We start from the raw sequence: 24,777 nt of genomic DNA, 5'->3' as shown, positions 1-24,777 counted from the left end.
ATCTTACCTTCAATTACCTTTCTACCTGCCAATTAAAGAGCAGCATCATAGGGCATCATAGGATTTGCCAAAGGGCAAAGATCACTTCTGTATAGCTGACCATAAACCAGGGATGCATTCCTGGGCTCTTATCAGTACTTGCAGCTTTATAGCTCCCTGACCTTGGAATGTCTTTGGCTCTCTATCTGTGTTTCAATTAGACAAGCCACATGTTTTCCAAAGTATATTCTTGGAAACATGAATACCCTAAGGAGGGGGTTGGGATGTCATGACTACAGTGAATACTAAGCCTCTCTCTTGCAATCAGAATATACTTAATATGTACAAGGGAGGACTCTAGCAGTAAACTGCCAAAGTGGCTGAATGCCAGCTTCGTCATCTTCTAGAAATAGGAACCTACCAACAAAAGGCACTTACCTTTCCCATACCTACATTCCTCATTCATAAAATGAACAGTGCCCACTGTATGAATGAAAAATTCTAAGGCTATAGAAATCACTTGACAAAAGTTATTTTTATTACCATAATTATTATCTGTGGTTGTCTGAATAGGAATGGCTCCCATGGTTGCTATCTTTGAATGCTTAGTTATTAGGGAGTGGTGCTACATGACAGGGTGTGGCCTTGTTGGAGAAAGTGTGTCACTGGGTGTGGGCTTTGGGGCTTCAAATGCTCAAACCAGGCCCAGCGTCTCTCTTCTTGATGCCTCGTGATCCAGATGTAGAACTCTCGGCTACCTCTCCAGCACCACGTCTGCCTCATGCTTCCCACCATGCTGACAAGGGACTAACCCTCTCGAATGTTAGCAAGTCCCAATTAAATTCTTTCAAAGAACTGCCATGGTCATGGTGTCTCTTCACAGTAATAGAACAGTGACTAAAACACTATCATAATCAAAATCACTGTCAATACCCTGGCCCAATCCTAGAGATTCATATTCATCAAGTCTCTAGGTCTGTCTGGGCCACATGAAGCAGAAGTCCTCTCCATCAAGAACATGTTTAAGACAGGATTACGGGCAAGATCCGAACCAGAACCAAACTGCCTGGTGGCAAGGTGTTCCACCTACATCCGTATGTAGATGGAAACAGCTGGACAGACTCATCGACTCGGCAGGAGAGTGCTTTTCTCTTCAGACCTGGGACTGTAGTATCTTGGAGGTCACAGTTCCTCATGAGGTGGCTGAATGAATGGAGCACAGTGAAGCTGACAAACCCGTTTTCCACAGAGACATACAAACTTTATTTGCGAGTCATGGGCTGTCAAATCAAATTTGAAAATGAGCCATTTCTGAAGAAATGAAAGAAAATAATCACGGCAGCCATCATTTTTCTGAGTTCCACACTCTGCGACAATCCTCATTTTTGACAGTTGGTGATTATCAAATACCAGGGCGATTTCCAGGACACTGGGGCATCACTCTGGAGGTGGTTGCAATCTTCTTACCACTTCTGAAGCAATGTGCAGGTAAGCTTTGGCCTGGAAAAGAACAGACTCATTGTTCTATGTTTCCCAGGAGACACGGAATGACTCCTGAACTGTGTGTCACAGATGGCCGCTGTGGTAGCTGATGGTAAAGCAACAGTCTGGGCTGGGGAGTCCAGCAGTGAGGGTGCATTGCAGGTGGGTCACAGGAGAAAGGGACTCATGCTATTTGAGGGTAAATACTTAGAAGGTGACTTTCTGAAAGCGCTGAGTTGAGACTGATTTTTTTTTTTTTTTTTTTTCAGGCAGCATTGTATCACTTCAACCAATACATTTTGGTCCTTGCTGCATGTGAAGCCCTATGCTGGGAAATCCATGGGATGCAATGGTTTAGAAGGGGACAGGACAGCTCATGAGAGAGGAACTGGGGCCCTGGAGTCACACAGGCTTGGCTGGAAAGCCTGGTGTCACTACTGACTAGCTGAAGGACCTTAGGCAATAACATATTCCTCCTAGGATGTTTCTACAGCTCTAAGATGTCAGTGGGACCAGCACATGCTTCCCAGGGTTATGGGAAGGCATGTAAAGTGCTGGCTCAGAGTGTGCACAGCTTAAGAGGCCACTAAGCCTGGCCAGGCTTGGTGGCACATGCCTGTAATCCCTGTGGGTTGGGAGATAGAAGCATGAGAATCAGGAGTTCAAGGTCATCCTCAGCTACGGTGAGTTCAAAGCCAGAATGGGTTATACAAGACTCTCAAAGTGCCAAAACCATAAGGGAGGGAGGGAGAAGGAAAGGGAGGGAGGAACGGAGGGAGGGAGGGAGGAAGGGAGGGAGGGAGGGAGGGAGGGAAGGAGGAAGGGGGGAGGGAGTGTTTCACTGAGTAGCTCATATGAATACTTTTGGAGAACATTTTTTCCTGAGGAATAATGAAATCTCTGTTTATGTCATCCAGCATAAACACCACAAATACATCTATGTAAAATATACAATTGAGATTTCTCAAGCTGTTACTTGAGCTAACCATTTCTTAGCTCAACTTCCCTGTTATTATTGCAGGTCTGTCTATTCGGCCATCTAAAGGAACTCTGCTCTGTCCCTACTAGGCAACAGGGAAAAAATGAGGCCAGAGTGAAAGAACTTGTATGGAAGTTAGCTTCATTTCTGTTTTGTAATATTTGTAGTTGGTTTATCATATTTGTTCCTATTAAGGCAATGGGGGGATAACCTAGAAATTATATGATAATAAATCTTCCATTTATATTTGAAAATCTTCAAGAATATCTTCTAAGAGGATATCATTTTGTATGCTAGTTTTTTATTTGATACAAATGATAAGACCATACAAATCACCTGTCATTGGTTCATTCCATGTTTACTAGTTTCAGAAAAGGCAAAGGTCAGTTACAATTCTGCCAGCATGAGGCAATGCTATGACATTTAGAGCTGGATTCAAAGCAGACATCACCCGTCCTTCCTCTTCTGCATTCTCTGGCTTACTCTTTTAACTGGTGCCATGATAGAAATTTGGGCCCATTCACTGGGTAGGTAACAACCATTAGCTCTTAACTGGTGTCACAGCCCTCCCAACTTCTCAAATGATGCCTCAAATTCACCAGAACCCGCACCCCTATCTGAGTTAGCACTGTGTAGTGTTCATCTCTCCTGAAAGAGAAGTACCAGAGCAGAGTTAAACTTCCAGAAGCAAACTTACTTGTTTTGTTTGGATAAAGAAAGTTATCTTAGGTAGAGGCAGAGTCCAGGACCCAGTTACAATCTTTAACATCAAGAAATGTTTTTTTTAATGCTCCAGCTGGGAACCCAACTTAAACCCTGCTACTCTGGACTATAGGCCATCAGAGTAAAATTTCCTTCATGCTGTAAGGGTTAGGCATACTTGGACCTAGTCCTTTTATGAGGGGAGAGGAAAGGCATCAGGTGGCTAGGACACCTTAGAGAGCAAGTTTCTAAAGGCAGGAAGGGCAGCTCTGATCTATTTGGCATCTTCCAGTGCAGTTGCATATACCTCATTTAACTCACCCCCCCATACACACATGGCATCAGTATATAGATGGGGGAGGAAGCTTTAAGAGTAGAGGGAGATCTTTGGGGGTTCCAATTAGATAGTGGTAAGCTTGGCAATCACTCTGCATGGACTCCAATTCTATGTTTTTCCATCCCTTCAGAGATCCCTTTTGTGACTCTTAACACAACTCTTAGGTAATTTCCCACAGAAAATGCACCTTGGCACATTTTGACAAGATTTCCCTCCGAACAGGTTAGGATCCCAAGCCCTGTCCCATGGCTGTCCTTGGCAGCAGAACCCAAGGGGCGGATTCTCCTGAGCTTGTCCCCTTGAGCTCTGTGCTGTATACAAAAGAGGTGACCGAAGCCAGCTCCCAGGCACCCTAGCCACACAGAACTGGCCTGCAGCAATTGGAAAGTCAAGTGGAAACTGACTGGGAAGAGAAAGCATGGGTTGTGTACCAGCTGAGTGTGCAAGTGCCTTCTAGTACTAGCCTGGACAAAATTCCTCAGTGTAAACAAACTCCTGCTTAAGGGTTAGGAGACGGAATCTGCTTCACAAGGATGCTATGGGAACCAGGTGAAAAAGGGGAGGAATGTACTTAGCATTATGCTTGTCTCTTAGAAGAAATGACAAAGAAGTTGGAGCTATTAATATGGGAGCCAGAGGCCGACACAATGTAAAGAGTCTGATTGAAAAGAACAGACTGGCTTCTTGCTATTTTACAGTTTACTAGCTCTGTGACAGTCCTGGGGAAATGATTCATCTTCCTTGAGTTTCAGTTTCCTCATCTGCAATAGGGGGATTCCCTACATAGCACACTGAGTTGTTAGAAGGACAGAAATTGTGTATATTGTGTATTAAAGTCCTCTGACTACTATTATTAGAATATGACCAACAAGAGCAACAATGTCTGAAACCCCAGAACGGAAGTAATTGCTTCCATGGATGGAGAACAAGGAACCAGACACTCACTTCATGCTTTCCTATTTATAGCATTTCTACTTAAAAATGACCAGAAGCCTTCATATTTAACATTGACAATGAGTGCATTAGAGTTTTATCATTTTATGAAACTCAACCAAAAGTAGCCTAGCTCAAAAGACTGAGACCGTTTTAGGACCCTTACCACTGTCACCTAGGAACAGTGAGACCCAGTGACCACAATCAGGCCACAGAAACACTAACTCCAAAAATACTACCAATACAACTGCTTAGCATTTAAAACTGTATTTTCTTTGAATGATTTGTTATATGTTCTCTGTTAAATGACATTCCTGTAACTCAATGCATTGCTTCTTATTTTTGGAGTATTGTAAAGAGGGGTGGAAAGCAATAATGAACATGTAGAAATACCTTAAAAATCTCAACTCGTAATTGAAATTAATAGTAAATACCTTTAATTATTCTGCTCCTGGAAGTCATTTAAATGTGCATAACTTTTTTTTTAAATCCTCATTTCAAACTTTTCATGAAAACAATAAAAAGTTATGGTTTTGCTAATCTGAAAGTTCTTTAAAGAAAAAGTAGAAAGGAAATGTAATACCTAAAAGGAAAACACTGATTTACTCAGAGGTCACACTCCAGCAGCTGCATCACACTGGCTGACACTCAAGGCAGGGAGAGTCCCTCTGAGCCCACCAAAGGCAACTATGAATGAATCGGAGCTGTTTATTCATGATTTTAGATCAAATCTACTCCCACTTTATTCATGGCATTAGCCAGGCTTGGTTTTTACACTTTCTTGTTCATAGATGATTAGAGAAGGGAACAAGAATGAAGAGGGCAGTTGTCATAAGCGGACAGGAAGAGTCCTGTCCACTGAGGGCAAGGCTGGAGTCCACTAAGGGCAAGACTGGAGCTGATGACAGGACACAAAACTACATCCAAACTGACACACAGATAACTGAGCTTCCAACTTAAACAGCAAGGGCTAAGCAGAAAAGAAGACATATACATGACTGATTTCATGTCTGTTTTTCAAGAAACATAATAAAATGTTTATCCTTAAATTTTTCATATTTTGGCAACTTAGCAACTCTGTCAGTTATCCCTTAGGATGCTGGCTAAGGAAACACTACTAGATTTTCTGCCTTGCTCCCGACTATCCCTAATTGGATACTCCATGTACCTGCTTTCTCACTTCAGCTTCCCTTCTCTCAACAACCAGCCGAAGGGGTCACACTCTGGAGCAGTTAGCAGTTGCCAGCCAGCAAGTTCTCATATGGGTTCTTTATGTGAAAAGTGCCAGGAGGCCAGCTATCTGCTGTTTGAACTGAGAGTTTGGTACCCACACTCGCAGCCTGGCACATGACATGATGAGTGGCTCAGAGTCAAGGTAAGTAGCCTGTATGTATGTATGTATGTATGTATGTATGTATGTATGTATGTATTATGTCCTGTGCACAAGCAAGCTTAATGTAATCTCTCTACTTTCTGTATATCACAAAGAATGCATCTCACAAAAAGACAGACACATGAAAACACAACTTACCTCCTCACTTTCAGGCTGTGAAAACACAACTGGCTGACCTTTATCTGAGGCTTCCCTTATACTGAGGTGTAAGGGTACATCTCCTGCAAAAGCCCATGGGGAAACAGACAGAGATGCTTACACAGGTGTTCACAATCTCACTGCTCCAACTCTGGAAGAAATAAAATCTGAACTGAAGTCTCCCAGACTAAGTTGAACTATGCCTACCTTCAATTTGCTAAATGCCTAAAAGAGGAATTTTGAATGCAAAGTAAGGGTGAAAAATTCCACTTAAGGCAGTTGAGAGACCATGCATGCACACAGGTACAAGTTTTGGGGCAACCAACCAAGAAATGAGACATCTGATTTGTTATTTGCTGAAGATCTCCAGGCGAGGGATAGCTCAGAGGGCAATCCCCTGTAATAGTTGACAGACATGATGTGTTGCACACCAAGGAGAAGATGGACAAGGAAAGAATGCAGAGGCAAAGCAGTCCCAGACAGACACCAAAGATTCTTCCAGATGTTGCCAGATGCGTCAGCAAAGACAGCAGTTATGAAATAAATCATGGACTGGCAAGATGGCTCAGCAGGTAAAGGTGCTTGCTCCCAAACCCCATGACTCAAGGCAGATCCCCAGGACCTACACAGTGTAATGGGAGAATCAACTTTGAAGTTGTTCTGTGATCCCCACCACACACACATTGCCAAGGTACCTGCGCCCACATATGTATACACAAACATAGAAAAAGTGCAATAAAAACATTTTAAAAAATAAGTCAGATATATATCTCAATATCAATCTATGTTTGAGTCACTTTTTTAAAAACTGTCTACTAATCATGTAGCATGAGACATAGCGTGTGAGCTTGATGTGTTCTTGGGAAGCACTGCAAGCACACAGACTGACATGGAGCAGCTGTGAACATCTGACAAGGCTGTACCCAGAGGTGTGAGAGCAGAGTGCTTTGACCCAGTCTCTGAAGGCTGGGAACTAAAATGTAGTAGATGGAGTCATGTGTCTCAGCATGCTCAAATCCCTATAAAGGTTACCAAAACATGTGTGTAAATGTGTGTTTTATATCAATATCTCACACAGTACCCTGCCAAGAAATATAAACAGTGCAGACATCTATGTCACAAAATATTATAATTTATCCCACATAGTACAGCAGAGAGACAAGTATTTCAAGCTGCTATTATCAGCCAACTTCGCAATTGTTGTTCCAGTTATTTTTAGGTTTTTTGGCTAGTGTACAAAATGAGTTTCATTATACATGTATATTGCTGTACTCTGCTCATACAATCTTCATGCTTTCCTAAATATCCAAGATGCTAATCTTGGCTGTCAACTTGACTACATCTGTAACTAACTAAAACCCAAGCAGCTGGACAAACCTTTGAGAGATTTGCTAGCATGGATCATCTGAGCTGGGAAGATCCACCCAAAATCTGGCCACACCTGGTAGCAGCCCACATAAAAGAACATGGAAGAAGGAAGCTTTTGTTTTGGTTTTTTTTTTTTTTTTTTTTTTTGCCTGCTTCCCTTCACTCTTGATGGCAAGCTCATCTATCCTGTTGCTGAAGCATACCTTTTCTGGTATTAGAACCTACATCTTCAGGATTGTAACATGGATTGAATACCAAATGAGAGATCAAGCCTTGTGAATTAAATAACTATTAGATTCTTAGCCATTTGGTTCAGGTTAACAGAAAACCATTATTGGATCAACCAGACTGTAGACTGTAACCCACTCTAAAAAGTATACACATTTTCTCTCTCTTCTCTTTTCCTCTCCTTTCCCCTCTCTCTCACAGAGTTCTGTTCCTTTAGAGAACACTGACAGATAAAATATCCAACAGTCAAATGATAAAACACATGATTATTTCCTTTAAGAATCAGCTTTGCAGCAAATCTGATGTCCTTCTGCAGGTCAATTTAAGACTGTAGGAGATTCTCACAGGAGCAGACAGGTAAATGTTACATAAAGAGCTTAGAGACTCAGAAAGTTTTTAATCAAGGAAACCTGAACGGCTTCTTTCTGCTGCAGAAATGGAAGAAGACAGGTCAAGCCTGTGTTTTATAGTCACCTGCTGACATAGTCCTTGCCCTCCAGAGTCCTACCAATATACACAGACACAGAAGACCACGGGAAGCCTCAGTGGGAATGGGAATGAAGCCCAAGGAGCAGCCTGGCCAGGAAGAGCATCTTGGAAAGAACTCAGGGCACATTCCAGATGCTGGGCAGACTTTTCTCTGGGATGGTCTGAGACTTAACTACTGTGTATCTACTATTCCTTTAGATTCGCATGGACAAAGATCTACAGAACCACTTCAGGACAGAGGGGTGGCTCAGGCAATAAAAACACTTGGCCCTGAGTTCAGTTTTAGGGACTCTCATGGCATGGAAGGAGAAAATTGACTTCTGAAAGTTGTTCTCTGACCTCCTCATGAACACAATGTCACATGTGCCACCATCCCTTCACCCCAACACACAGGACAGAAATAAATTTACAAATACAATTATAAAAATTCAAAGAGCCATTTTAGGAATTATCAACCCAACAGGTCAGAAAAGAATTGGGGTGGGGATGTTAAACTGCAGAAAACCTGAGCTGAGCAAGGTCTTCCTGGTTTCAGTTCCTCATGCCCAGTCCCACCTCTTTATAAGCAGAGTGCCCCCTGCAGTTCATGGGAGATCTCTCTGGGCTTCCCTGACTGCACTGAGTAGATGAATGGGAAGTCCTAATTATTGTTCCTGTGACAGTGTGGAGATGCTCTTCTACAGTAGGGCCCAGTAGCCATCACACATTTTAGGTCATCACACATTTGTGAGCAGCTGCTTGAGAGAGCACTTCCAGTGTCCCGGAGTCTTCAACATCTAAATAAATGAGTTACCAAACTGCCCCACTCGTTCTAAGTTAGGGAAGTACACTACCAGCATAATTCAATAATGCCTTTATAATTACACATTTACTTTATTACATAAGTGAAAGTCAATCTGTTACGTTATTATGCAGATTTGGAAAATTGAACTTTCTAGAGAATATAATTAGTGGCTATAATTATAGTAATGTATCAAAATATATCATTAGCATTCACCTGGTATTGTAGTTGCAACTACAGAGCAATGAATAATAACAACAATGCATTTAGCATTAACTTTCGGAAACTTACAATAGAGAACGATTTGAAATTGTTTCATCTATAAAAGATCTTAATTTCCAAGTACCTGAAGCTAGTAACATCTGTGTATGCTCTGAACAGGAGCTCATTCAGGACCGCAATAAGAAAGCATGTTGTCTTAAACATCCACAGCTTGTTTGTGGACTTTTTATAAAATCATTACTCAAAATCCGGGTTGTTGTCATTTTTTTTCACTCATCACATGATCTTTTCCCCTCTTCCTACACTATTTATTTCTTGGATCCAGTGCAGTAAACAACATCTACAGTGAAAATTTGGGTGCTATCTTTTGTAGAAATGGCAGTTGCATATCAGAGTAATCAGAAGGAGATATTGTCATTCAGCAGCTGGAAGACTGACAGAGAACTTCTCATAAAGGCACTCACACAGTCCAGGAATGTTCTCATAGAAGGTGTGCTGTATCACACTGAGGAAACACGGCCATTGCACACCTACTTGTAAAGTAACATCTATGTCTGATGTCACAACCAAGCTAACTACCACCACTTAAAATATGGCTTTGAACAATGGTACCCAGACTACATCTCTCTACTCAAACTGAATATACAGGCAGGTTTTAATGTGTCGTGGAAACCATGTCATGAACAAGCTTATTCACAGACTCTAGAGAGAGCTTGACACATACAGTGGCGCTATACTAACACTCCAAAAACACAACGCTCCAAACAACTACTTACATTAACTCCATGGCAGGCTTCATTGCCGTTTCCCTTCCTGAAATTTCCCCCATGAAAGAGCATTCTAAGGTCTTACCTAGAACATCAAGATCAAGGGTCTGTGCTAGCTTTCTTGCTCCATCAGCACCAAAAATATGGGTTCTGTGCTTACATTTTGGACACTGGAAGACACTCATGTTTTGGACAAGTCCAAGAACCTAGAATAATACAAACACATTAAAGTTAAAATGGAATTACAGCATATCATAGTATATAATTCAATGTGTTTTTACTGAGTACCTACTAGTTAGTGATACATGGTGAGTAAGGCAGGACTCTCTGCTATTACGGAACTCACAAGCTAGTGAGAGATGAGGATAGGTAACTAACAGTAATAAATGCTAAAAGGGGATAAAAGTGAACTAAAATGCTTGGCCTGGGAAGAATGCGCAGAGGCAACTGCTCCTTCAGATGGTAGGTGGGGCAACCTGAAGAGGCGTGATGTCTGCACCAAAAACAGGAGCAGGGGAATAGCCAAGGCAGCAAAGTGCAGCTGCCTGACATTTATGGTCACCTAGTGGGTGGTTGTCAGGGTCACAGGGAGGAGAGGAAGGCCAGGGTCACAGGGAGGAGAGGAAGGTCAGGGTCACAGGGAGGAGAGGGTCACAGGGAGGAGAGGGTCACAGGGAGGTGAGGAAGGTCACAGAGAGGTGAGGAAGGCCAGGGTCACAGGCTGTTATGCTTTGAATATTCAGTTTCCCAGAGGTTCTTGAATAGAAAGCTTGCTCCCAGCTGGTGTTACTGGCAACTCTTAGAAGTGGGTTCCAGCTTGCTGAATTAAATCACTGGAATAACTTGTTATCCTGCTCCAACCTCTCCAGTCTCTCTCTCTGTCTCTCTCTCTCTCTTCCCCCTTTCTCTGTTTCCTGTCCAACACAATGTGAACAACTTTCTCCTTCACACGCTTCCCAACCACATGGAGACAAGCAACTGTGGATTGACCCCTAGGAGACTGTGAACCAATCAAATCTCTCCTTCCTTTTGGGCATTTTGGTCATAGCAATGAGAACAGTAACAAATCAAAAGACAGGATATTAATGCTCACCAGACACAAGAAACAACAAAGATCTCTGAAGTTGAAAAGGTGCAAAAAAGAGGTGGTGGCATGCGGAGGCATGGTGTCAAATGTAGCATGGTGACAATATGCTCAAGAACAGGAAGGGAGAAAGAGGAACGGGTAATGGAGGACACAGGTCTGCAGTAGGTGGCAGCCAACACACTGCCTCTTTTAAGCATTCGTGCTCCTTGAAGTCTCACATTCACATGGATTTAAAGAAAGTTCTCTTCTGGAGTAAGAATGCAGAGCACCACAGTGAGAGCACAGGAATAAAGGTGTCTGTGCTGTCCCAACTGCTCCACCATAAGATCGTCACTGTAGGAGACTATTAGGTCACTTGCATCTTAAATGAAGAATAGCATAGACAGCCAACGATGACACTGACATGGTAAGACTTATTATTGTTTCCGAAAGGAAGAGCAGAGAAGTTGAAGGCAGTCTACACAAATGGGAATGAAGCCAAGCAGTGAAGGAGTCCTGTGCAGCAGAGATTCAGTGAAGGAGTCCTGTGCAGCTCAGATTCAGTGAATGAGTCCTGTGCAGCAGAGATTCAGTGAATGAGTCCTGTGCAGCGGAGATTCAGTGAAGGAGTCCCGTGCAGCACAGATGCAGTGAAGGAGTCCTGTGCAGCACAGCTTTTCAAAGCAGCTCATACATGCCATTTTGCTGATGCAAACTATTACAAAAAATTGAATCACACATGTTTTGGTAATTCAGTACCATCTCCAGAAAGGTAGGAGAAAACACAGCTTAGTATCATAAGGTTTATTTGCTTATTGACATGACTATATAATGTCCCCATTGCTTGGGCAGTTTAACTTCTATTTATGTTGAATATTATATATACCTTGACTTTAGGGCTCTCAACTTAAACATAAAAAACATTACTCAATAAAATACAACATGAAAAACAAATAAAGTGAAAATCTAGGTGTGCTGCATTTTAGAGAGAATCTGGAAGCTCTTAGCCCCCATGGCATAGAGGCATAGCATGAATGTATTTGCAATTTCCCCAATTCAACTCTCATGTCCTCTGTTGACTACAGAAACCCAAATAATACAGAGACATGTTCTCTATAGACTGCATAAATGTAACAGACATAAAATACACAGATATAACCAAATAGCATTTACTATGCCAGTAACTGAGCTAGACCTAAGGGAAAGCACACATTGGGGTGAGCAGAGCATTAAAACTCATACTACAATTGGAGAAATGGGTTGAGCAAAAAAAGATTTGTCCTGGAAGTAAAGTACAAACTGTTATAAGAAAACAGAATGGAAATAATTCATCTATTCCAGTGTCTAAGAGGGTTTCTTTGAGGAAATTTCTGACCTAAAAATTACATAAAAGCCAGGCAAAAACAAGGAAAGAAAAACTTTCAATTGTGAGTAGGAAATACATGTCTCCCTTTGGAAATTGCAAGGCCCTGTGAATCCTAGGTAGGCTGGGGTAGACCTGCAGCTGAAACGGGAGAGCTTGCCATGGGTAAGGAATTCCACAGTGCAGAGAAGCCATGGAAGGGTTTGGATAGGAAAGGCCTTCTTGCCTATAATAAGAGGAATTTTACTCAGAGGTTTAGAAACAATATGATGAGAAAAGAAAATGTGTTTGTCTTTGTGTGTTTATTTTATTTTTTTAGATAAACAGAAATTCAGGGCCATGTGCTTCACAATTAATCCTATGGGAGGTGATCATCTGTCTAAAATATACCCAGCTCTCCTCTCCTCTTTGGCACAAATAGATTTTCTCCTTTCCAGTTAGGTGAGGACATGTCTAGGCCAAATTAATGTGGGCAGAAGTACCTGTGTCACTTACAGTCAAGATTTAGGGACTAACTCCCCTTTCTGTCCTCTTTGTCCTGGTGTCCAGACAGTGGCTGTTGTGTCAGTATTGATTCCATAGATGAGTATGATACAGGGAAAATGGACATGAGGACCAACACAAGCCAGCTACAGTTGACTGAAACCACCTGACAAGTATTGATGTCATAACTCCACCCTGCCTTAGTTGATACAAAGGTAGGAAGAAATAATTTTCTTTCTAGAGTTTCTATTTTATGATTTCTGTGTATGAAAATAACATAAAAAACTATCAATATATGTGCTAAAACATATGAACACACATATATAAGGAAATATGCATTGCGATATATGAAGCATCATTAATTGACAAAAGTGAAATTAAAAGAAAACAAAAAGCAAGCCATCACACTAATGTGACATCTACCAACTTGAGTGCAAAAGCCCTAATACTGCTTCCTCATTTGTCTTAATAAACTAACTGCACTCAACTAGAATGTCTGTCTCAAGAACTTCACCCATATACAACCTTGCTTCAATATTAACAAAAATAGCAGCAGCAAAGTTGGCTATAATGGAATAGCATGGAGCCTAGAATAGAACTCTGTATGAATGCCATTGGTTTAAAATGGGAACAACACAGTGTCTGTATGTTAGCTGGGGAGCCACATAGAAATTAGTGTATCTTATCCCACCATTTGCATCATACAGATAACTAATTTCATGCAGACAAGAGGCTAAGAGTGAAAAGCGAAACACTTCCAGGAGAAAACAAGTGAGTACAATTGCAAGCTTGGAGTCACACACAAAGAAACACTAGAGACAAGCTTAAGCATTTTTAATTGAATAGGAATTTAATAATATTAGGAGACAAACATGTCATTTAATGGAAAGGGAGACTATAGAGCAGGGCATGACTTAAACAATACAAGTTTGCAATAGACTTTTTATTGAAATATATAAGAAACAAATCAATAAAGTCAGACAACAGAATGAGAAACAGGTAGGAGCTTTTCAAGTATTTCATCAAAGAAGATATCCAGAGCACATCTGAGTTTGAAAAATATGAGCACCAGTGTGACCAAAACCAAACTGAAGAGAAAACACCCAAGGCTGTGGGGAGGAGAAACAGCTCAGTCTTTGGCTGCTGGCCATTCTGTAAAATGGTCAGGCCGATATCTACCTACTGAGTTAGACTATGGCACACTCCTGGTAGCAAACCAACACAGATGCGAACACAATCCCAGCAGAACAGTTGGAAAACTACCCAAGTGTTCACTAAGAGTAAAACAGGACATTCTTGCATGCCCCCCACAGTGCAGCAAATGAGGAAGTACAGCAACCATCAATCACTTATGTGAATTTTGTGATCATGACCCAACAAGCTGAGCTAGATTCATAAAGACGAGCACTGCATCGCCCCAGTCACAGACGCTTTATGAGTTGCATTCCATGGGTAGTTAGTAGAAGGCAGGAGGGCCCTGGGTTGCTGTAATTTTCTATTTACATTGAAATGTTACATCCCTTGATCAACATTTTCCCAGGCTATCACCCTGCCCTACTCCCAACCCTGATAGCCATTATTTCATTCTCTTCCCCTGCAAGTTCAGCACTTTAGATTTTATATATAACTGTAATCATGAAGCATTTGTCTTTCTGTGCCTAGCTAATTTTACTTCAAATGATGCCCTCCAGATTTATCTATAGTGTTGCAACAAGATTTTAAAGGCTGAACAGTATTCCACTATGTATATAAATAATACTCTTTATTTGCTCATTGTTGATGTCATTTACATGGGTCCCATGTATTGGCCTCTGTGAATAACACTGAAAAGAACTTGAGTGTAAGCATGTCTTTGGCATGCTGACTTTAGTTCCATAGGATGCATGCACAGTAATTGGGCTTTACTCTGAATAGAAAAAAAAAAAAAATAATTTTGGGACTGGAGAGATGGCTCAGCAGTTAAGACCAAGTAATGCTCCTGCAGAGGACTGGAGTTTGGCTCCCAACATACTTGTCAATGTCTGTAATTTACATCTTACAATTGCCTATAACTCCAGCTCAGGCGGATGCTGTGCCCTCTTCTGACCTGCATGGGTATCTATATTCTTTTATGTGCATACCACCCCAACACATATGCACATGATTAAAAACATAATCTTTATTCTATATTCTCCCTTTCTTCACCTCTCTCAAGCTTGTCTCTTGTATAGCATTCTCTAGTATCAGGACACCCCAGTGGATTTCCTTTCATTTCTGACAGTTAGTATTGAGAATTTTCTGTATACCTGATGGTCATCTGTATGTCTTTTTGTACTCTTCCCTTGCAACTGGGTTTTGAGTTATTTCCATATTTTGGATAGTAGTTCTTTATGCTGGTTGGTTTTTATCAACTTGACACAAAAGTGGGTATCCGGGAAGAGGGAATCATAATAGAGAAAATGGCTTGTAAAATTAGCCTATAGACAAGTCCATGGCATTTTCTGGATTAAGGACTGATGTGGGAGGGGCTAACTCACTGAGGGTGGGACCAAGCCTGAGCAGGTGGTTCTGGCTTATATAAAAAGCAAACTGAGTGAGCTAGGAAGCAGCACCACCCCCCCCACCATGGTTTCTGCTTCTGTTACCGCCTCAAGGTTCCTGCCTTGACTTCTTTCAGGATGTGGAAATGCAAAAGGAAATGAACCCCTTCCCTCAAGTTGCTTTTGGTCATGTCTTACCACAGTATAGAAACCTTAAGACACCCCTTATCACTTACATAGTGTGAAAACACAGTTTTCATTTCATAGATTTTCTCTCTGTTCTGTCGATTGTTTCTTACTTGTGCTGATGCAATTTCATTTTTCCATTTCTGCATCTGTCACCTCCAGAAAGTCCCTGCCCACAGTAAGGAGAGCTTTTTCTCAGGTTTTCTTCTAATAGGTTTATAGTCTCACATCTTATATTTATAATTCTAGACCATTTGAAGCTGGTTTTGTATACCATGTGAGACAGGATTTAATTTAATTCTTCTCATGTGACACCAAGTTGTCTCCACACCATCTATCAATGAGATTTTCCTTTCTCCAGTGCATATTCTTGACATTTTGGTCTCAAATAAGTGACCAAATGTATATATTTATTTCAAGGCATTTGGTTGTTCTATTTCTTGAATACAAACAATAAGTATATTCATCTTATAAAAATTACTTGAGCTATGCACTTACAATAGTGCATTTTATGTAGGCATATTTAGCTCAATAAAAGTTGTTTTCAAAAAAAAGAGGTGCTCACAGGGCTGAAGAGATGCACAGGACTTTAGTTTGGCTCCTGGCACCCACATCAGGTGACTGTCAACCACCTATAATTCCAGCTCCTGGGGATCAGGTGCCCTCCTGTGGCCTCTGTGGACACATACATTCAGGTGCATGTAATCCCTATTCCTCCCTGACATGCATATAAGTACATTCTTCAAAAAGATGAAAGGTGATCATGAAAAGAATGGTACAAAAGCATTAAGAACAAATAACCTAGATGATGATATATTAGGCATTCATGAACTAGCACCAACAACCATCTGCTCCAAATGGAAAATTTCCATAAAAGCAAAGGTGTAGGGTAAGATTATGATTAGACCCCTGGAAGGACAGTCTCCTGTTCTTATCTAACACTGCAGTGCACACATGAGACATCTAACTCTAGAGAAGCTGCAAAACTATGGGGTCACACAGTCCATCAATAGGGTAGCCATTAGCCACATGTGGCTAGTAAACATGGGCAATAGGGCTAGTCTAGATTGAGATGTGTTTAAGTGAAATCCAGGCCACCAACGACTTAGTCAGAATATAAAGAACATGGGAAATATTTCTATAACCTAGGTCCACAAGTTATTTATTTTTAAGGATTTTAATAAAAGTATACCAGGAACACGTACACACATGTAAGTACACAAATCAGAAGTATATAGTTTATGAAACAGCACACTCATGTTAACAAGAAAAAAAAAACACTGTCAGGGTTCTAGATGTTTCCTTGTATACCTCTGAAAATATTTCTCAAAGAAACACACAAATCTGATTTTCAATGCAGTAAATTAATTTTATCTGTTCTTGAATTTTATAGGGATGTATTATACAATGTAATTCTTTTCTTTCCATGTGATTCATCCAGGTAAGCCATTTATCTGTAATCCATTTTCACGGAGACCCAACATTCTATAATCCGCTCTTCTATTACTGCACATACGGGCTATTTCTAAGCTTTGGATATTATAAATTCTCTTCTATGAATGCTTTTACATGTCATTTTTAAAGTCTAAGTATTAGATTATACCCAGATATCATTCCTACAGTGATTTGAATTTGCATTGCCATAATTGTGAACGAAGCTGAGCACATTTGAAATGTTTTTTGGTCATTTGTATGTCAGCTTCCACAATGTGCCTATTCAAACATTCTGCCTATTTTTGCAAACTATTATTTTTCTTCTTACTGAATAGTAACAATTCCCAGTGGGTAAAGCAAGCCTGACAACCTGAGTAGATTGAAAATCTACTGAAAGAACCCACACAAAGATGAAAGGAGAGGAGCAACCCTACAAAATGGTTCTCTCATGTTCACACAGGCATTATGGAATATGAATTCCCCAACCACATCATGCATATGTACATGTGCACAAAAAAAAAATCCCTTAGGTGACTTTTTATAAATTTTAAATGGATTTTGTATCAAAAATATGTTTTTAATGTATGGTTCAATATAACTTTACCCATTTTGTTTTATTTTTATATTAAAAATATAACTACCCCAAATTTTAAAGTTACAGTTAAAGCTTACTTTGAATTGCCATTGGACATTGCTATCCTAGAAAATGCCTCTGCAGTCATTTATGTGCATATATGCATACATATGCTATTTATGTGTGTAGATGTGAATATTAGATGCATAGTTTGTCAGATATAGATGTCATATATTTTCTCTTTAAATAATTAAAAAGGAGAAACCCATGATTAATAAATGCAGACTGCATGACAAATAGACTATTTAGAACAGGGTTAGTTGTGGGAAAGCCTGCAGGGAAAGTGTGAATAAGGAGCTTAGAAGCCACTGTACTGATGTGAGAGCATCCTCTGGCCACCGAGGTCTGCAATAGGGCAGCCAATGGTAATTAGGAAGAATCTAGACTATCCAATATACTCATTCTGTTCACAGAGACTCTTCTCCTAAATAGGAAATAACTGGCATCTGTATGATCCACACTAAAACAAAACAGCCTCCCACCTTGTGAATGCTCTAGACATTGCTAAGCTGTTTATGTTTATTGTAGAGCTGCTATGTGTGTCCTTTGATAGCAGACATAATAAAAACAGCAGCTTTGCCATAGGTTCATTTACATAATGCCACGGAGCTGCCATAGGCATGCTCAATCATGTTTAATGTCTCATCAAAGTATAAGCTTCCTTTTTACCTCAGCTAGTTTTACTGAAACAAAGCAACTATGGCATGACTGGGTACCATCAGCTTCCGCCCCCATTTTACGTTATTCCTGCATAATTCCTATCCATTGCTGGCTCTGAACGGTACATCTTTTATTAACATTTTAAAATTGACTCTCCTGAAATATCAACATTGCACAGAATATTGGATTTTTGTGCCTAAATGTACTGAATTAAGCAGGCTCAAAATTCTAATTTCTTCTATTTTAAACCCCGATTCAGGTAAGCAACAGGTAAGATTGTCAGGCCACTGTATAATCAGTTTCTGAAGGTCACAACCAGGTTAAATGCTGCCTGGAACCTGTCACAAGCATTAAAAGCTATGTTTTAAGAAACAGTGTGTGTGTTTGGGGGGGGGGCAGCACACTTTAAAGCAGAGAAATGAATAGTGGTAATGGAAATAGGTTAGATTTGTAAGTGCTTTTCTGTACTCCATTGGCCCTGCATCTGTATGGTGTGTGTGTGTGTGTGTGTGTGTGTGTGTGTGTGTGTGTGTATGAAGCATGCATATAGATATTAAAAATGAGATGGGTGCTCTTATTTTTATCCTCTACAAAATGTCTGATATGGAAAGAATGAGTGCAGAGGCCTGTGTCTACATACCTCCCAGGGACCAGAGAAATAGCCATGGTCCACGAGGCACAACTTTTCACAACCTTGCATTCTTAAATCTTTAAAAGGAGGGTTTATACTGGTTTCTGAAGTCTGCCATTGAAACAGTAACAGTCAGAGCCACTAATCAATAGTGCTACACTCTAAGTTATGCCAAGTACTGGATACACAATCTTATTCAATTGCCATTATGACCAGTGGGGTGGGGATTACTGGCCCTATTTCATGGATGAAAAACCTGATGCTGAATTATCATGTGATAAATTACAAAGCTTAAACTTCAGTCTAGGTCAGTGATTTGTATGAGGAAACAGGATGACAAGTAAATGGACTAAGGGACTTCACTCATGGAAGCAAGTGGCCTTGAATAATGATAAGTCAATATAATTTAGTAGAGCAATTTAACATAATAATTAAAGGCATTGTTACAGACAGGCCAGTTCTCACGCTCCCTTGCACTGAAGACTGCCGTCAAGCCTCGGGCTTCTCAAAGACCACGGTCATAGCCGCCTTTCTCTTAGTCCGCAGCTGTCACCCGGCTGTCATCAGAACCTGTGGATCCATAGCTGTAGCTCACTCTGCAGGGTCCCCATTCCCTCTACTTTCACTTCCTTCCTGGAACAAGCAAAGCTCAATGAGAAGCAAACACTAGGTCCTGGAGTGTCTCTGGTTGATATCCCAGGGTCCCACAGTACCAGCCTCAGTTCTGGATTGGCTGCAGAATCACAGGTGAGACAGCCCTGCAGGTGACAGTGGAGCTCAGTGCCTCACTAAACAGATGCATAAATTCATATGTGTTTCCCCGTAAAATGGGGTAGATGATGTTCTCATCCTCTCGGGGGTGTTGTGGGGGTAAGATGAGTCTAATTCATTAACTAACTCAGAAAGGGCCTCTACTTTACAGAACATGAAAATTTCTAAAAGACCCTGTGGAAAGACAAAAATGAGCCAGTTTCCACTCTGTAAGATGTAGTTATGGCTGAGAGGCAGTATGTTTGATTTTATTATTACTGGTATATTTTTATAAGGGTAAAATCCATTTTTCTAAAAAAAGGGATAAAATCCCTTACTGTCAAAAGGAAGTCATGGTGATACCTTGTAGGCAAACTAGCCAACATGTATTGCTCAAAAGAATTTAGACAGTTTGGCACAAGGTTCCCTTTAAGGCAATACTTCTTTTTATATACCTATAAATAAGTTTATTTATTTATTTTACATCCCGGCTGCAGTTTCTCCTCCCTCCTCGCCTCCAAGTCTCTCCTCACAACCTCCCTCTGTCCCCACCCCACCCCCCAATCCATTCCTCCTCCATGTCTGTTTAGGAAAGGGCAGTTTTCCCATGAGTATCAACAAAACATGGCATACCAAGTTGCAGTAAGACTAAGCACCTCCCCATGTATTAAGACTGGGCAAGGCGACCTAGAATGAGGAATAGGGTCCCAAAGGCCTAAAAAAGGGTCAGAGACAAACCATGTTCCCACTGTTAGAAGTCACACACGAGGACCAAGCTACACAACTGTAACATACATGCAGAGGGCCTAGCTCAGTCCCATGCAGGCTCCCTGGTTGTGGGTTCAGTCTCTGTGAGCCCTAATGAGCACAGGGTAGTTGATTCTGTGGGTTTTCTTGTGATGTACTTGACCCCTCTGGCTCTTACAACCCTTCTCCCCATCTCCTGCAGGATTCCCCAAGCTCTGCCTAACGTTTGTCTGTGGGTCTGCATCTGTCTCCTTCAATTGCTGAATAAACCCTCTCTGATGATGATTGGGCTGAGCACCGATCTGGTCATAGGAGAAGGCCAATTCAGGATACATATCCTCTATTGCTAGGAGTCTTAGCTGGGGTCATCCTTGTAGATTTCTGTGGGATTCTCTTGCACCAGGTTTTTGCCTGACCCCAAAATGCACCCCATAGTCCCTTTCAATACTCTTCCTCTCCATCCCCCACAACCCGATGTTCCCATCCCCAACTGCCCTCAGACCACTCATAAAATCTCTTCTATTCCCCTTCCCAGGGAGATCTGGGTGTCTGTCTACCCCCCATGAACCCTCCCCTTATTACCTAGTTTCTCCAGTAATTGTAACATAGATATTAATTGTTTTATAGCTAATACGCACTTATGATTGAGTACATACCATGCTGTCTTTCTCAGTCTGGGTTGCCTCAGGATGGTTTTTTATAGTTCCATCCATTTGCCTTTAAATTTCCTGGTGTCCTTGTTTTTAAAAACCGAGTAATACTCTATTGTGTAAATGTACCACATTTCCTTTATTCATTCCTCATTGAGGGGCATCTGGGTCGTTTCCAGATTCTGGCTATTACAAATAATGCTGCTATAAACATAGTTGAACAAGTATCCTTAAGATATGATTGAGTATCTTATGGGTATATGCCCAAGATTAGTATAGCTAGATCTTGTTCTGGATCAGGCTGACTGTCCATAACCCCCACCAGTGTTTTTTAGATTGTCGGCCAGACAGGAGCCACATTTTATACCTTGATCCCTAAAAAGGCAAAAGGGTGTGTGTTTATAATTAATGATGTCAGGAAATGAGGGTTTCTCTTAAAGCAGAGGGTGGAGCTCTATACAGTGTTTGGTCCTACCTTTTACTGTACTGATTCATGACCAATGGTATATCACATTACACTGTGACCCCTGGCCATCCCAATATTCCCTTTCTACTCCATGCTTTCTTGGAGTCTATCCTTTCTATTAAACCCCAGCAGAATAAAACATTTTAAAGTCCAGATCTCAGTTACAGGCAAACTGAGAAATCCTCAACACTACTGTACTTGCCTGAGTTTTCAGACTTATATCCCTAGACCCAATAAGAAAGATCCTACCCAGATCATTTGTCTAGTGTATATTTAGTGAACAGATGAATGTTTAGGTCTCTCCATCGACAGAACTTCTGGTGTGGAGCTGAAATGTGAAAGGGTCTTTTGAAAGAGCACAATGAAGCCGTAGATAGAATGAACTCTTGTTGGTAACAGCACTACTCAAGTCCCAAGAGAAAAGTCCATTGTTCAGTCTGGGTACCTAACTTGAGGGTAAAATGTGCTCAGGTGAAAAGCAGCAAACTGAAGATTCTGAGGACACACTGGATACAGGAATGCTGCAAAAGTGGAAGGCCAACGTGACTGTGACACACCAAGGTTGGCTGTGACATGCAAAATGGCAGAGCAACCCATGCTCAGGGGAGCATGAACAGTGGGCAGTAGGTGACATCTACTGGGTCACAGTGACAGTATGCCTGTGTGCCAGGTGGCTGAACTTGACAAGATGGTTAAGACAGGTTCCCTTGCTACCCAGGAACTTGAACTGTCCTATGAAGATAAACAGATAAACCTGTAATGAGGTGAGAGGTGACCTGGACATGTGTATGAGGAGTTGACAGGGAGTATCATAAACTTTACATGGCATATTGGGAAGGGGAAAAAAAAAAAAGAAAAAAAAAAAAAAAAAACCTAGGGCAAGTAACTGCTGAGCTGAAATTTGAAGTGAACATGGGTTCCCTAGGCTGGAAATGACTTCATCAGGTAACAGATCACCGTGTCCAAAATTACAGAACTATGAAAAGAAGCAAATAAAAGAAGGTTTTTCCAACACCAGCCCCAAGGACCCTGAGAAGTTTCTTATTCTCAGAACTTAGGGCCCCTTCAATACCACAGAGTTAATCAACAGGTCAAAAGACCTCAGAGAATGGTACTGCTTTTCTTTCTGAGGCCATCATCGAAGCTTACAGTCAATGCTGGTTAGCGTTTGTTAACTTGACATAAGCTAGAGACAGTCACCTTGGAGTAATTACTAATTGATACAGGAGCATCCCTCCCCCTGTAGACTTGGGCAGGTGGGCCCGGGCTTTATGAGAAAGGTAGCTGAGCAAGCCAGGAAAAGCAAGCCAGTGAGCATTGTCCCTCCATGGTTTCTGTCTTGAATTCCTGCCTTGGTTTCCCTCAGTGATGGACAGGACCCCTTAAGATGAAATAAACCATTTCCTCCCAAGTTTCTCTTGGTCATGGTGTTTATCACAGAAAGCAAACTGGAACACAATGCTTCATCATAAAGGACACTAAATATCAGCAAATACATCAGTTAACAACTGTTTTTTGAATTGAAGTGAACCCCCATGTAACTAAGAAATAGGAGAATAAACATACATTGGGGTACTTTTCAGGAGCTGAATTAGTTCCCAAAGAAAATCCCTGTGAGGTCAGTCAGACACTCAGATGGTGAGACAGTAGCAAGGAACGTGAGGTGCTCTTGGAAAAGGAGGTAACAGAAGTGGGTCACAATAGTATTAAACATAAATTACTCACTATTAAAAATGGGTAAGGACAAACATTCTTATGTTTTTGAAAAAGTCTACCTACAAATCCTTCTATAATCAAGGATTTGTCAGTTTTTTATCATTTCAGGCAGAGGGCAGAATTTAATCTTTCATCTTTTCCTCCTTTCTCAAGCTATGCATTGAGTTAAGATATCATTTAAATTAACTTCAAAACGTTCTTGCAGACATCACTAAACTCTGTCCATACCAATGAATTCCAATGACATCACTGTTTCCATGGCAACTAATGTACTTCAAAAGGGGAGAAACAGAACAAGACTGAAAACCAGGGAAAGGAATAAAGTGGAATAAACAGCACAGCATCGCCCTTGCATTTATGGAACATGTTTTAATTCCGAACGCTTTGCCATTTCTTAGACTCTGGGGCTTTTAAGAGCCAGAAGGCTCTCAGAAGTCATCACAATCACTTCTCACTGATAACTGAGACCCACTTTTCCAGGGAGCAGCACTATGCTTGTAAGGCTGCACACAGGGCTCAGCCTTGGAAAGTTCTCATTCACTGTGAGCCTTACCTCACACTCATGCTGGTTTCTGGGTTTAAGAGATGATTAAGATATCCTATCTATTTTTAAATTGTTTTTGCAGCAAAGAGAGCAAATGATTAAAATCAGGGCATAAAAAGAGGGCTAGGGCAGATACAGCAGGCAGATGTCCAAAATGCCAGGGGGAGGAATGATTAATTCCATCTTGAAAGCAGAATACACAGCTCCTGAGACTTTCATTTCTATCCTGTTTAGTCCCAACACACCCAGGACCACATCCTGGCCCTGTCATGACCCAGAATTGCCCTAACACTAAAACTTAAACATCACAAGTGTGACCCCAAACAGCTGCTTCCTCTTCTCATTAACCCTGGCTGCAGCACTCCAAGCCCACGCAGCCCACTACCCCTCACTTCTGTTGATATTCCCCTGTTACTCTCTTCAACTTTTATGCTTACATGGCATCTAACCAGCAAATCCCAGTATGAGCTCAGTGAGTAGCCTCTCTTCTTCTGTTATGTTCTGAAGGAATTATCTGGCCCATTATTTGTCTTGGAGAACAGGGAAGAAAAATCCATCGCAACATATGGGATTGTTTTCATTACAGGTCAAGAAGTGTCACAGGTGTCAGAGGAAAATAACACCTGAACTAAAAGTATACACACTGAATGTGGCCACTGTGGTCAATAGACTTTGAGTAAACAGAGTCCATAAAGGGCCTGACCCATAGCCACTACCATCTCAAATGATCTACTTGTATAAAAATGCTCATTTCTGGGGGAGATAAGAGAGAAAATCTGATAATCTGATTCCTGCTCTTTGAAGACCAATCCCTTCAAGGATTTGCAGGTGTTGAGTATAGTAGGCCTATGTCTCTATCTTCACCCCAGCACAATGAAAGTTCACAATTCACATGCAGGCAGGAAGACGGCTTGACCTGGACCTTGAAGTGGTAGTTACAGACCAATGGCCCTGATATCTAATTATTGCCAGCAAGGATTACAGGTCATCAATTTTGGTAGAAGGGTGCCTGTCTCTTTGCCACCTTATATGTTAATCTCACATTCCTCAGTGGCTCCACACATATTCCTTAATCCTGAAGGATAGTGCAAAGTCACCCTGTTCAAAACATGCAATAGATAAAGTTTTCT

At 41.2% G+C, this 24,777-nt stretch overlaps 1 protein-coding gene across 2 annotated transcripts in view; it reads right to left on the bottom strand.

Annotated features, from left to right (window-relative positions):
- Positions 1 to 495: 495 nt before the first annotated feature.
- Positions 496 to 24,777, bottom strand: part of Nubpl (NUBP iron-sulfur cluster assembly factor, mitochondrial) — a 180,320-nt gene continuing 156,038 nt past the window's right edge. For both annotated transcript variants that reach the window (XM_051195822.1, XM_051195823.1), the window contains exons 9-11: positions 9,884 to 10,004; positions 5,944 to 6,026; positions 496 to 1,479 (exon numbers count right to left, since the gene is read on the bottom strand). In XM_051195822.1, the coding sequence (XP_051051779.1) occupies positions 1,417 to 1,479; positions 5,944 to 6,026; positions 9,884 to 10,004 (267 nt within the window). In that variant the 3' untranslated portion in view covers positions 496 to 1,416. The remainder of the gene's footprint in view (positions 1,480 to 5,943; positions 6,027 to 9,883; positions 10,005 to 24,777) is intronic.

The sequence above is a fragment of the Phodopus roborovskii genome, unplaced genomic scaffold (genome assembly GCF_943737965.1).
Source record: "Phodopus roborovskii unplaced genomic scaffold, PHOROB, whole genome shotgun sequence".
NCBI lineage: Eukaryota > Metazoa > Chordata > Mammalia > Rodentia > Cricetidae > Phodopus > Phodopus roborovskii.
This window is presented reverse-complemented; position numbering and strand designations above follow the sequence as displayed.